Here is a 13,589-nt window from a genome sequence, read left to right on the forward strand (position 1 = left end):
AGGGCTAGAGCTCGCAGTGATGGAATGATGAGGAATAGCTCACCATCAGGGGCCAGCAGCATCTGGAGCTGGTCTGGGGCCCAAATCATGCTCTTCAACAATAGTAGAGGGGCGGGAGGTACAGCTCAGTGGTAGAGCACATGCTTAGCATGCAGGAGGTCCTGGGTTCCATCTCCAGTACAACCTCCCGTTCAATCTTTAAGAAAGAAAATGACATATCATTCTAAGTGAAGTCAGTTAGAAAGAGAAAGAAAAATACCATATGATACTGCTTATATGTGGAATCTAAAAAAAGGAAACAAATTACAAAACAGAAACAGACTTACAGACATAGAGAACAAACTTATGGCTACAGGGGGAGGAAGGGGGTGGGAAGGGATAAATCAGGAATTCGAAATTTGCACCTCTTGGGGAGTGAAGGAAATGTTAGCTATCTTGATTGTGGTGGTGGTTTCATTGGTGTATACATCTATCAAAATTCACCAAATTGTACATCTGAAATGTATGTCATTTACTGTACAGGAATCGTACCATAATAAAGGTGTTTAAAAAAAAAGAAAATGACAATAACAACATTAATGATAGTAGTTAACTTTGAACATAAGATCTCATTTGATCTTCAGCACCCAAGGAGGTCTGAGCTCTGAGCTTTTATTATTCTTCCCATTTTATAGATTTTTATAGATGTGGAGACAGGCTCATGGAGGCTGTGACTTGCCTCAGGCCCCACAGCTGCTTCAGAAGGAAGCTTCTTCGATGATCACTATCTGTAGTCTTTGAGCAAGTGTGAACACCTGATAATGTTGTCAGAGAACAGGCCAGGTGGAGAAAGAATTAGAATTTTAATACAGCCAACAGGAGTAGGGAATCATAACTGATTCCCTTTAAGGAAGCAGCAGAGGAAGTCTGGTTAGGCCCTTGAGAGGCAGGCTTGCAACACCTGGCCTCCCCAGGTCGGGCCTCAAGCCATGAGACTTCCCCTGGTCGCCATAAGCTCCAGTTTTGCACATCTGGAGACTGGGTATAATAGCAGGGACCAACCTCACCAAGCAGTTATGAGGATTCCAGTGAAATCAGGCATATGTATTTGTCAAAACCCAGCAAATGTCACTCAAGGCTTGTGCATTTTGTGAGAAAAAGAGGACCCCACATACAAATATTGAACTTCCGATTCATAAATGCATAATGAAGTGTTTGGAGGCAAAGTGCACTGATATCTGCAACTGACTTATATGTTAAAAGACAGTGAATGGGTGGCTGGATAGAGAGATAAATGGATAGAAGTATGATGTAGAAATATGGTGAAATCATTGTAAGTTCTAGGTGGTGGACATATGGATGTCCACTGTAAACTTTTTTTTATGTTTGAAATTTTTCATAGTTAAAGGGAAATATTTGGTGAAAGCAAAATCATTAGCACAGTCATTAAACGGAATTATAATTCTTAATGGATGAATTGCAAATTGCATATCTAAGGGGAAGTGGATTACAATCTTAATATAATAATAGCCAGTAATTGATGCATGTGGGGTTCTGAACTGTGAACATTTATTTTAAAAATGATTAGCATGATTAAATAAATCACTCCATCTCATTTAAATCTTACACCAGTCACGTGAGGGATCTGCATTTTACATTCGAGAATTGAAGTTCTGAGAAGGGACAAAAGACCAGAATTTAGGGCAGGAAAAGAGTTCCAGGCTAAACTGATTTGCAGATGAGCCACCCGCGGATCACCCGCACTTTCTTGGCGATTCTCGCGCCGGAACTTTTGTAGTTTACGCACACCAACCCTCAACCTCAACGCCCCGCTCCCTTAGTACCCGCCCCGCTGGCCCCGCCCCTGGACAGAGCCATTCTTATTCTGCCTTCAATCGGGGTGACTTGGCCCTATCTCGGCCTAAGCCCTGCCGCTGGAGGGCTCTGAACCAATCGGCGTGGGCGGGTATGTCCCTGATCTCTCAAGCCTCGCCCCCGGGCTCTTTATCCAGGCAGCTTCCGCCAAAACGCCTCAGAGCCACGCGGCGCTCCATGAGGTCTGTTCTTGGCTAACAGCTGTTACCTCTCGGGATCCCGGACCGCCGCCGCCTTCGGCACCCAGGGGACTGGTTCTTCCCTCCCCGGCCCAGAAGCCTGGCTCCGCTCTTCCTGGAGCTCTGTCCTCCGGCCCCCAGACAGGCTCCCCAGCCTTCGGTTTCCAGGACCCAGGCACCCCGGGTCCCCGACGCCCGGATCAAGGAGTCTCGGATCTGCGCCACCGAGACATAACTAGCCTCTTGAAGACCTCCGCCTCCTTGACGTCTTCAGCCTTCCGGTGCCAAGGACCCCAGGTTCCAGCTTGAGAAACTTAACCCCGAGTGCCAAGAACCCCAGGTACTCCCACCTCCCAGCTTTTGAGCGCCAAACACAGCCTGGAAGAGTAGAGGAGCCCCAGCGTCCAGCCTAGTGAATTTCAAACACTCCAGCTTCCGAGAGCCAAGGAACCTAGGCTCTGTGAACTCACAACTCCAAGGAACCCTCCGAAGTTCCAGCCTCCAGGCTCCGTTAACTCAGTTCTAGGGAAAGTCAGCGTCCCGGGAAGGAGCCTTAAGCGCTCCTAAGCGCTCCCAGCTTCCAGGCGCTAAGGAACCCCGGGGCGATCATCATGGTGGCCGATTCACCTAAAGGAGACTCCAAAGCGTACGCGGCGGCGGCGCCCACCGCCAACGGTGCCTCGGCGTTGGTTCCTCTAGAGGACCCAGGCGCAGCAAAAGGCGGCAGCTGCGGCTCCCGGAACCAGGTGTGCCGCTGCCTTCGAGCCAACCTGCTGGTGCTGCTGACGGTGGTGGCGGTGGTCTTGGGCGTGGCGCTGGGGCTGGGGGTGTCGGGGGCCGGCGGCGCACTAGCGCTGGGCCCCGCGCGCCTGGCTGCCTTCGCCTTCCCTGGCGAGTTGCTGCTGCGCCTCCTAAGGATGATCATCTTGCCGTTGGTGGTGTGCAGCCTGATCGGTGGCGCCGCCAGCCTGGACCCGAGCGCGCTCGGCCGTCTGGGCGCCTGGGCGCTGCTATTTTTCTTGGTCACCACAATACTAGCTTCTGCGCTCGGCGTGGGTTTGGCGCTCGCGCTGCAGCCGGGAGCCGCTTTCGCAGCTATCAACGCCTCGGTTGGAGCCTTCGGCTCGGTGCAAGAAGCCCCCAGCAAGGAGGTGCTCGATTCGTTCCTGGATCTTGTGAGGTCAGACCCTGCCCCCTCCGCGGAGGAATAGGGGGAAGGGGGTGCTTCAGCCACGTGGGGAGGGGACGTGTGTTAGAGTTGGCGGGAGTCTCCAAGTGGACTGGAGCGAGGTTTGGGGATATTCCTCAGGGCCTCAGGAAAACGGGGTGGAATAGTTGGGGGAGGTCTGGCCCCTTGAGGGTCAGGATGCAAAGGGTGAGACAGACTCCTAGAGGAGGCTTCTTAAGGCAGGATCTTGCTACATAATTGGGACCCCACAGGAGGGCGATAGGCAAGGAAGTCTTATAGAGGGAGAAGGAATAAGGCTTGAGGGGTTGGGGGTACATAAGAGGGTCACTCCTGTGAGGGGAGAGGATCCAGAGGGGAACTTGGAAGGGGATCTGGGGTGGCTAAGAGCCCCAGGTTGGGGCTTCTGGATAAAGATTTAAGTCCAGTGTCTAGATAAAATTTGGGGAGCCCTGGATGAGGAGCAACTCCCAGACACTCTTCCCAGTCTGAGGGTTCCCGACACCACGTGTCACCCTGACAAAGCCAGGTCCTTTTCTCAGCCTCCTTTCCTCACCCAGTTCAGCTGGGCTGGACCCTTTATATGTCCCTGGTAGTCTGTCCACCTCTGCAAACTTTTCATCCCATTTCCGACTCTGTCTGGTCCCCGGCCACCCTCCCCCACACTAGGCTGCCCAGAATGGGGGTAGATACTTTTCCTTCTGGCTTCTGCTCCCCTCCGCCAAAATGGCTCTCCCCGCTTCTAAGGAGGGCATTCTGCTGGGTCCAGATGGCCTTTCCTTTGAGGCTTACTGATTCAGTGTCTCCAGGTGGGTTGGGGACTTCCTGAAAGTAGGGGAAGGAAATGATATGTCATGGAACAGGGTTCCCCCAGCCTCTTGGGGCACCAGTGCAGGCTGAGATGGAAGACTCCAGGGAGGCTTGGTGTCCAGAAGTTACAGTGGGTGGGCACCTCCTGGATGAGGGAGATTAGCTGGGTCCTGACCCAGCCCTGGTTGTCCTAGGGGGTTACAGGGCAGACAGGCACACCCTCTCGAAGGCTGTTTGTGTGTACAGGCTATCCCCTTGTGCCAAAAGAGATGTCATTCTCTTGGCCAGCCACTTAATGACTTAGCTGGAACATCCCTCAGAGCCACACAGCTTTATAAGCAGCTGACACGCAGCTGGACACACTCAGCGACAGCTGTGGCATCTCACACTGACTCGCGAGCTTATACTAACACACACACACAGGAAACTAACACCTCTTTAGCACAAATAGCCACTCATAGATGGGCACATACATACTCACATACACACCAACCAGGCCACACACCACAGGGTTGCACATATCTGGACACTAAACCGCATCCCCCCAACCAGATACCAACCCTTGACAAACTGTTAACCAACCACCACTGACAGCTGTACACCCGCCACATTGGTCGAGCAGGGTGTTGAGGTTAGGATTATAGAGCCAGCTGGCTGGGTTCAAGTCCCAGCTCTGCCACTTCCTAGCCAGGCAGTTTTCTTCACCTTCAGTGCTTCAGTTTCCTTTCCTGTGAAATGGGGATAATGGTACATGGTCCTGAGGGCTGTTGCGGGGATTCAATGAGTTGATTTATTTAAAGCACTTAGCACAGCGCCAGGAGATACCTTTGCTGTTATTTTTGTCTCACCCCGAGACACACGGGGTCCTTGTCGCTCAGTGGGGATGAATGCACGCCACTGCACACGTAGTCACACTCAGACACCCTCATACGAAAGCCGCGTAAACACAGACGCACATTCATGACAACACAGCCATACTTGTGGCTTTCTTACTACCCCTTCCTGGCACACTCAGATCTTCCCCACACCCCACCAGCCACCAGCCAGCCCTTTTCTGACGCCTCCAGGGGGAAGTAGCTGATGCAAGATGTCCAGGGTGTTAAGTGTGCTGCTGGGGTGGAGCTGAGGCCCCGTAGCCCTGCCCCGGCCTACCTTGGGAAGCTAACATTCCTCACCCTCAATCAACCTTCCCTTGAGGCTAGAACACGAGCCTCCTGGGACCCTAGGAGTCCAGCTCAGACTCCCCACACCTGGAAAGAGGTGCAGATCCAGGTCCATCTCTGCCAGGCCGAACCTGGCTGAGGCATTAGGGGGAGACACATTTGGGTACAAATGGGGCCTTCAAGTTTCTCCCCAACCAGAGGCAAACCCAGCCCCCCTGACCCCCCTGACCTCCTCCTGTGGTATCTAATACTCCCCCCATGTCTATCTCTGCAGAAATATCTTCCCCTCCAACCTGGTGTCCGCAGCCTTTCGCTCAGTGAGTCCTCGGGGGTGTCCCTCAGGGTGGAGGGTGGGCAGGGAGGGAGACGGCCAGTTGCAGCCCCTCGGTGCCTGATTTGGGGCAGTACCTGGAAAAACACACAGGCCCAGATATTTATGGGCAATATTGCAGGGTTCCTGGGTGACTTCTGAATGAAACCCATCCACGCCCCTCTGGAGTTCTAATTCTAGCTGTGTGACCCTTAGCAAATGCCTTTACCACTGTGTGCCTCAGCTTCCGCCTCTAGAAAATGGGGGTATGAATTATCCTACCACAGCAGGGTTGCCAGCGGGATAGAATGAGGTCACATTTAAGGGATGCTTAGGGCAGACTTGGAGCATCATCAGTGCCAGGATGGAGTTGGGGGAGCCTTGAAGACAGTTGATACTGACTCTTTCCAACCCCTCCTCCCCTCTGCAGTATGCTACCTCCTATAAGGAGATACCATTTGATGAAACCCTGGTGAAGGTAAGAGCAGCGGATGGGTGGTGGGGGCCCCACCCTATGGCCCATCCTCTTGATTTTTTCATTTTGTTCTTATCCCAGTCTTATATGCCCTTGGGGTATTCTGACATTTGCTGTGCTATTTGTTTTAAACTCTCTGCAGCCCCTCCCCAATTCCTATCTTTTCTTCCTTTCTAGAATCTCCATTTTGCTCTCTCTTCTCCCTCCCCACAGCCACGCCTGGGTCCAGACTCTTCTTTTCCCCTTTTCCCCAACCCTAACTTGCCCTGGCCTCCTTCCTGATCTGCTCCAGGCCCCCCCCCCCCCGCCCCAACCCCTACTTCAGCCTGGCAGCTCCAGTGGTCTTTTCAAAGCACGGACCTGACCCGGCCCCTCTCACGCCTAAAGCCCTGACATGCTCCCTGGTGCCCTTGGAAGAAAGCCCAGGCTCCTCGCCACAGTCCACAGGGCCCTATGAGGTCCGGCCCTGCCCAGCTGCCCACCCAGCCTCATCTTGTGACTTTGCTCGGCCCATTCCACTCCAGCCACTGTGAATTTCTGTTCTTTGAGCACCTAAGTTAGAGTCATTTCTAGGTTGTCGCATATTGTTACCTCTCTCTAGAATCTTCTAGACCCCTCTTTTTATCTGATTTACTCTTACTGTTCTCCAGGTCTCAGCCCCTGCCTCCGGAAGCCCTCCCTGATTTCCCTCCAAGCTTGGCAGTACCACCCTCCTCAGTTCCTACATTCCCTTGGGTTCTCCCATTCTAGCCCTTCCCACTCTGGGTGGTCCTTGGTGACAGGTCTATTTCTCCTGGACCTGGACCTGGGAGGAAGGAGCCCGAAGAACTGTCTTATCACTGCTGGGTCCCAGCAGTGCCCAGGACAGGCCCTCGGTGACTGTATTGGTTGACTGATCGGCCCCTCCCGTCCCCATCTGTTCTTGCCCAAAGGTGCCTGTGGGGGGTGAAGTGGAGGGTATGAACATCCTAGGACTGGTGGTGTTTGCCATCGTCTTCGGCGTGGCCCTGCGGAAGCTGGGGCCTGAAGGAGAGCTGCTCATCCGTTTCTTCAACTCCTTCAATGACGCCACTATGGTGCTGGTCTCCTGGATCATGTGGTAGGTGGCGGGGTCTGGGGGTGTGGGGTGGGGCGACCCTCTGTCTGCTCCTTGGAGCCAGATGGCCTAAATTCAAACCCTGCGTCGACTCTTCCTTGGCTGTGTGACTTTGGACAAGTGACTTAACTCTCTCTGTGCCTCCATTTCCTCGTCTATAAAATGAGAACTGTATTCCATGAGAGCTAAGACTGAACTTGGAAGCTTCTTGATCCTATGGGAAGGTAGGACAGCTGAGTTGTGGCCACAGCCTGGCTAACGCATCTGTTTTCGAGATTTCAGTGTCATCAAATGTTTGCCTTTGGATTGACGATTAAAAATATTGCCTGCTTTATAGGGTTATCATGCAAATGAGACGAGTGACTAAGGCACAGGTAGAGCACTTAGAAAGTGCTTTAAATGTCTAGCACCTACTAGGCATTCACTTAATGTTAGCTATGATTATTACCATCATGTATGAGCTTTCTTAAATAACCTCAGATAAGACGAGAAAGAAAAAAAAAACAGGTACAGAAGCCTCTGGCTTCACCCTTGGCAACTCTGCCTGTCTCATCTCCACATGGTGTCACACTGATTCTCAGGACCCATCCTGGGTCTCGCAGGTCAGAAATCAGGAGATGGGTTAGGGCTGCTGTGTTTTTCACAAATCTCACCCCTCATCTGGTATAATCCCGGATTCTGGTGTAGCTGACGTCTGATAACTTGCTGGGTAGAACAGGAGCACTTTGTCGCAGAGGCGGGGTGGTGTGTGGGGAAGACCAGGCTGTGCCACTGGGCAGCCTGGGTTCCCATCCCGGCGCTGCCACATCCTAGCTGTGTGCCTACGACAAGTGGCTTTCCCGCTGGACCTTGGTGTCCCCATCTGGAAAATGACGTTGATAGTACCAGGTACAGGCGAGTTAATATGTGTAAAGTTCTCGGGACAATGCCTGACCTATAGCATGCCTACAGTAAACAGACTTAGCTAATATTTATCAAGTACTTGTATCATTTCTGGGCACGTCACACTGGCCAGAACTTGGGCGTTTGGCCAGACCTAGCTGCACAGGTGGCTGGGAAATGGTACCTTCCTTCTGTTACTAAAGAGGAGAATGGATTTGAAGACAAGTCGCCGTAGCGATCAGGCAGTCAAGGAGGTGGTGTTGGGAGCCCTCCTGGCTGGGACCCTTGAGATCTTTACTCCAGGAGAAGATGATAATAATTCCAGCTGAAGTCTATAGATTGCTTATTGTGTACAAAAGGCTTTCAACTCCTTTCAACTGGCATCTCATTTCATCCTCCCAGCATTCCTATGAGGTTGGGAGCATTATGGTCTCTGTTTTACAAGCCTATTCAATTTTGTTTAATTCAGCAATGCCTGCCAAGAGGCTCAAAATAGGAGCTCCCTCATAGGGTTGTGGTGAAGTCACAGTCAGGCTCAGCTTCATACCTGGGAGTTGTCCTCAAGACATGAGCCATGGTCTTTATTTTTCATGATACAGTGAGAGACTGTATGGATTTAAGTCACACTAGCTGCTATAACAAACAAACCCAGAAAACGTACATGATATGCATGGTGGGTGTTTATTTCCTGATCATGTGTTAGGTCCCAGTCTGGTGGGTGAGTACTATTCCGTGTGGCTACGGAAGCACCCAGGCTTCTTTGATCTCCCAGCTGCACTATCTTCAAGGAAGTGCTGTGGGCGCCTCCTAACTTCAAGGGAGGCTGAGAAATGTGGTCAGGTCATGTGCTAAGCACCGTGCCTGGCCCTGGGTGCCCCTGTGATCAGTGGTGGCACTGTCTCTTGGGGAATTAGGTATGCTCCTGTGGGTATCATGTTCCTGGTGGCCGGCAAGATCGTAGAGATGGAGGACGTGGGGATGCTCTTCACCAGTCTTGGCAAATACATCCTCTGCTGCCTGCTCGGCCACACCATCCACGGGTTCCTGGTGCTGCCCTTCATCTACTTCCTCTTCACTCGCAAAAACCCCTACCGCTTCCTCTGGGGCATCATGACGCCGCTCGCCACTGCCTTCGGGACCTCCTCCAGGTGGGGCCTTGGGGCAGAGTTTTTAAATTTAAGGGACCTGGAGCAGGCATCAGATGTCTAAAGACCCCTGAAATGTTGTCTTTGGGGACATTGAATCTGGGTTGGGGCCATATGTACTTTCATAAGTTTCTCATAAGGCCCTGGACCCCCTCCCGCTGTTAGGAAACCACTGCCTTAGAGATCTATTTCTCCCTTCCTGAGACACCCCTCCCCGCCCCAAGGCCTGGCCTTGGGGGACTCTAGTGCTTTACCCTGGATCCAGTCACTCAAAGCTCCTTCCACCTCTCCTGGGTATTTTGTTCATCTCTGCTGGCCCTGTCCCCTCAGAACCCCACCCTCCCTATGGCAACATCCCCAAGAATATAGTCATCTTAGTCGAGGTCTATTATTAGTAGAGATTGGGAGGTCGTCAGTGAGACCTCAGACGTTCTGGAATTTAGGTATGAATTTTTGTGTGCATTTTGAGGAGTAGCAGTCAGTACTCTCCCGAGGGTTCAAAACGCCAGACATTTTAGAATGCCTCCATTTTGTGGGATCACTCTGGCTCCAGGAAGAGAAGGGCACGGAGAGCTGGGGAGGGCTGAGGGCCAAGGGGTGGGGGAGGGGAGGCCTAGGGATGTGGGAAGGGGGCGGGGTCTAGACTGATGGGCGGAGCTTGCAGAGGGTTGTGGCGCTGTGTGGGCAGGGCCAGGACCAGGGAATGACGGGGGTGGGGGTGGGGATAGATGGGGGCGTGGCTTGAGTGGTGAGTGGAGCCAGTGAGAGCTAGAGCTAACTGGGACTTCTGGTTCCTCGCAGCTCAGCCACTCTGCCGCTGATGATGAAGTGCGTAGAGGAGAAGAATGGCGTGGCCAAGCACATCAGCCGCTTCATTCTTCCCATCGGTGCCACTGTCAACATGGACGGAGCTGCGCTCTTCCAGTGTGTGGCTGCAGTGTTCATTGCACAGCTCAACCAGCAGTCATTGGACTTCGTGAAAATTATCACCATCCTGTGAGTGTGGGGTGGCTAAGGCTAGGACGCTCTATCTACCTGACCCCTCCCCTGAGAATGGACACATGCTGGGAGGAGCAGGTCCCTCTCCCTCCTGATAGCTTCTCCCACTCCTGAAGGGCCTCACCTGACCTTCTTTCTCCTCCCCTAGGGTCACTGCCACAGCATCCAGTGTGGGTGCAGCGGGCATCCCAGCTGGAGGTGTCCTCACTTTAGCCATCATCCTTGAGGCAGTCAACTTGCCGGTTCATGACATCTCCTTGATCTTGGCTGTGGATTGGCTAGTGTGAGTAGGGGTTCGGGGCTTCAGTGGGGCTCAGGGGTACTCCTGGGAGAAAGAGGATGAACAAGAGAGTCACTGAGAATCTCTGGGCAGAATAGGAAAGGAAAGAAGGAGTTCTAGAAGAAAGGAGATAGGACCTTGAGTGTTCCAATCAGAGGGAAGGCAGGAATCTTTGGGGTTCTAAGAGGAACCCCAGAAAGGTAGCATGTCCCAGTGGTTAACAGCAGACTCTTAGGCCAGGCTCAAATCCCAGAGCTACTGTTGCTAGCTATTATGACCTCGGGCAAGTACTCCTGTGTCTCAGTTTCTCCACCTGTAAAATGGAGAGAATAGTTTCTCCTTTAGGATTAGATGACTTAATCCATGCAGTTCTCTTAGAACAACTACTCAGAACAGTACGTATTAAGTGCTACATAATTGTTAGCTATTATGATGAAGCTGCTAAGAACATAAATAATTGGAAAAGTTTGGTTTCAGAAGTTAAGTAGAAAGTTACCGTGTGTCTCAGCAATACAATGCCTAGGTATAAACCCAAGAGAATAAAAAAACGGTCCACTAAGACTTGTGTATGAAGATTCACAGCAGCACTATTCATAATAGCAAACAGGTGGAATCAACTCAAATGCCCACATCAGCTGATGAATGCATAAACAAAATGTCATCTCTCCATCCAAAGGAATATTATTCTACAATTAAATGGAATAAAGCAGTGATACATACATCCTGTAACATGGATGATCCTTGAAAACATGCTGAGTGAAAGAAGCCAGACACAAAGGAACACACTGTATATGATTCCATTTATAACTGTTCAGAATAGGCAAATCTATAGACAGAAAGTAGATTAGTGGTTGCCTAGGGCTGGGAGGATGGGAGAAAATGAGGGATGACTGCTTAAGGGGGACGAGGGTTTCTTTCTGGAGTGATGAAGTCTTCTGGAATTAAATAGTGGGGATGGCTGCACAACTCTGAATAAATGAAAAATCACTAGGTTGTATGCTTTTAAAGGTGAATTTTACAGTATGTGAGTTACAGCATGATTTTTTATAAATGACACACAAACACATCCCCACAAAAAGTATAAAGAGGAAGGAAAATCCTTAGGGTTCCAGGGAGGAGAAAGGCCTGAGGGAGAACTTAGTATTTCAGACAAGATCAGGCACATTCTGGGTAGTACGGCTGTAGACGAGAATTTAGTATTTCAGAAGGAATAGGAGGCACCAATGGGTTTTCTGGGGCTCCAAGAAAAGGGAGGGATGAATTTTGAGGTTCTAGAAGGAACAAATCTTGTGTTTTGTTGGAAGAAGGATCATTAAGGGATCCAAGGCGAGGAGAAGACCTTTGGGGTTCTAAGTCAGAGAAAACCTAATGGGACACTTTGGGATTTCAGGGAAAAGACAGTGGTTAGGGGACTTCTGGGATTCTAGAGAAAAAGATCTTTTGAGGTTCTAGACGAAGGGATATTTGGGATCCTAGGAGAATGGAGGGGTGAGTTTCTGGGTCTAGGAGGAGTAGCACAGGGGCCTGACCCCTCCTTTCCCATTTATTTCCTTCTCTTTCCCCTTCAGGGACCGGTCCTGTACTGTCCTCAATGTGGAAGGTGATGCCTTTGGGGCGGGACTCCTTCAAAATTACGTGGATCGTACAGAGTGTCGTAGCTCAGTGCCCGAGCTGATCCAGGTGAAGAGTGAGACGCCCCTGCCTGTCCCCGCCGAGGAAGGCAACCCTCTCCTCAAACACTATCCGGGACCTGCTGGGGATGCTGACCCCTGTGAGAAGGAATCAGTCATGTAAATCCCAGTAGGACCGTCCCTGCTCTGACAGGAGGTGCTTTGGACATTGGAATCATACAGGGTGGGTGAACAGACAAACAGGGCCTCTTGGGGGAGCCCTGCACACACACTTGGGGAGCCACCAGCCTCAGCCTCTCTCCCTGACATCCGATGTGAGGGGCCTCGCTGCTGGGGTCTAAGCATATGCATGTATGTGTGAGTCTGTCCCCAAATCTCCCCAATCTTCGACTCCTGTCCCCACCTGAGGCTAGGAAACAGTAAGATGGAGTAGTGTCCTCCCCATCCCACCTTGTGAACCTGCCTGGCCTCCCTGTCTCGGGGCTCAGGGCATCATGGGAAATTCTGCCCTCTTTGAGCAGAAGGATGTTTTGACAGGTTGCTGGTTCCTTTGCTGGTTATTTTGGTGGCTGTAGCTCTAGCTCTGTATGTGTGTGTTCTGTGGCTCTCCATGGTACATTCCACCTTGTCCCCAGGCCATCTGTTCCCTCCACAGTAACAGAAACACTCCTAGGAAACTGAGGACAAATACTGGTTACTCCAGAGGACATTTTTAGCAATAAAATGGTCACGTATATCTAATCAGATGTGTTTAAGAATTCAACTACAAGGGCTAGCCATGCAGAAAACAACAAACAACAACCCAAAAAACGTGATCAATTGGACTTCACTGAAATAAAATATCTGTTCATCAAAAAACACCATTGGGAACCACCATGAGATGGCACTCACTTACTGGAATGGTAACAAACAAAAACAATACAATGTAGGGATGAGGATGTGGAATCGTGGAATCGGGCCGAGCTCATGCACTGCTAGTGGGAATGCAAAATGGTCCAGTCACTTTGGAAATCACTGGGTAGTTTATAAGAGCTGGGCACTTTAACATCAAAGTGTACATTAAAGTATCTACTTACCATGGTGCTCAGGAGTCCTGCTCCTGAGTATTTATCCAAGAGAAATGAGACATTCTGTTCACACAAAAAGTGGTCCATAAGTGTTTATAGCTGCTCTCTGTAATTGCCAAAATTTATAAGTGAATCAATTGGATTAGCTGGTATAATTCATTCATTTGATGGAAGACTGCTTGACAAAAAAAGAAAGAAAAAGTATGGATATACTCAACTTGGATGTAGCTCACAGATAGTATTTTGAGTGAAAGGAGCCGGAAACAGTACAAGCAGGATAATTCTATTTATATGAAGGTCTAGAACAGGCGAAGCTGGTCTATGGTGAGGGAAATCAGAACCATGGTGACCTGTGAGGATTTATAGACTGGGAGAGGGCACAAGGGAACTTTCCACAGCAGCAAATGTTCTGTTTCAATAGAGCTGCTGCTGACCCAGATGTAAACATTCAATTAACTGGGGTACATAAGATGTGTGCACAATATACCCTATGCATGTGATCTTCCAGTAAA

The 13,589-nt window shown here is 50.7% G+C and overlaps 1 protein-coding gene across 1 annotated transcript; it reads left to right on the plus strand.

The window, feature by feature from the left end:
* Positions 1–1,939: 1,939 nt before the first annotated feature.
* SLC1A5 (solute carrier family 1 member 5) lies at positions 1,940–12,884 on the plus strand. Its single transcript, XM_014550968.2, is given in 9 exon segments — positions 1,940–3,213; positions 5,467–5,509; positions 5,933–5,980; positions 6,910–7,076; positions 8,870–9,103; positions 9,902–10,096; positions 10,248–10,382; positions 11,948–12,116; positions 12,118–12,884. Coding segments are annotated over 9 exon segments (1,626 nt in total). The 5' UTR covers positions 1,940–2,644; the 3' UTR covers positions 12,184–12,884.
* The last annotated feature ends 705 nt before the right edge of the window (positions 12,885–13,589 follow it).

This window comes from Camelus ferus, chromosome 9 (genome assembly GCF_009834535.1).
Source record: "Camelus ferus isolate YT-003-E chromosome 9, BCGSAC_Cfer_1.0, whole genome shotgun sequence".
Classification (NCBI taxonomy): Eukaryota; Metazoa; Chordata; class Mammalia; order Artiodactyla; family Camelidae; genus Camelus; species Camelus ferus.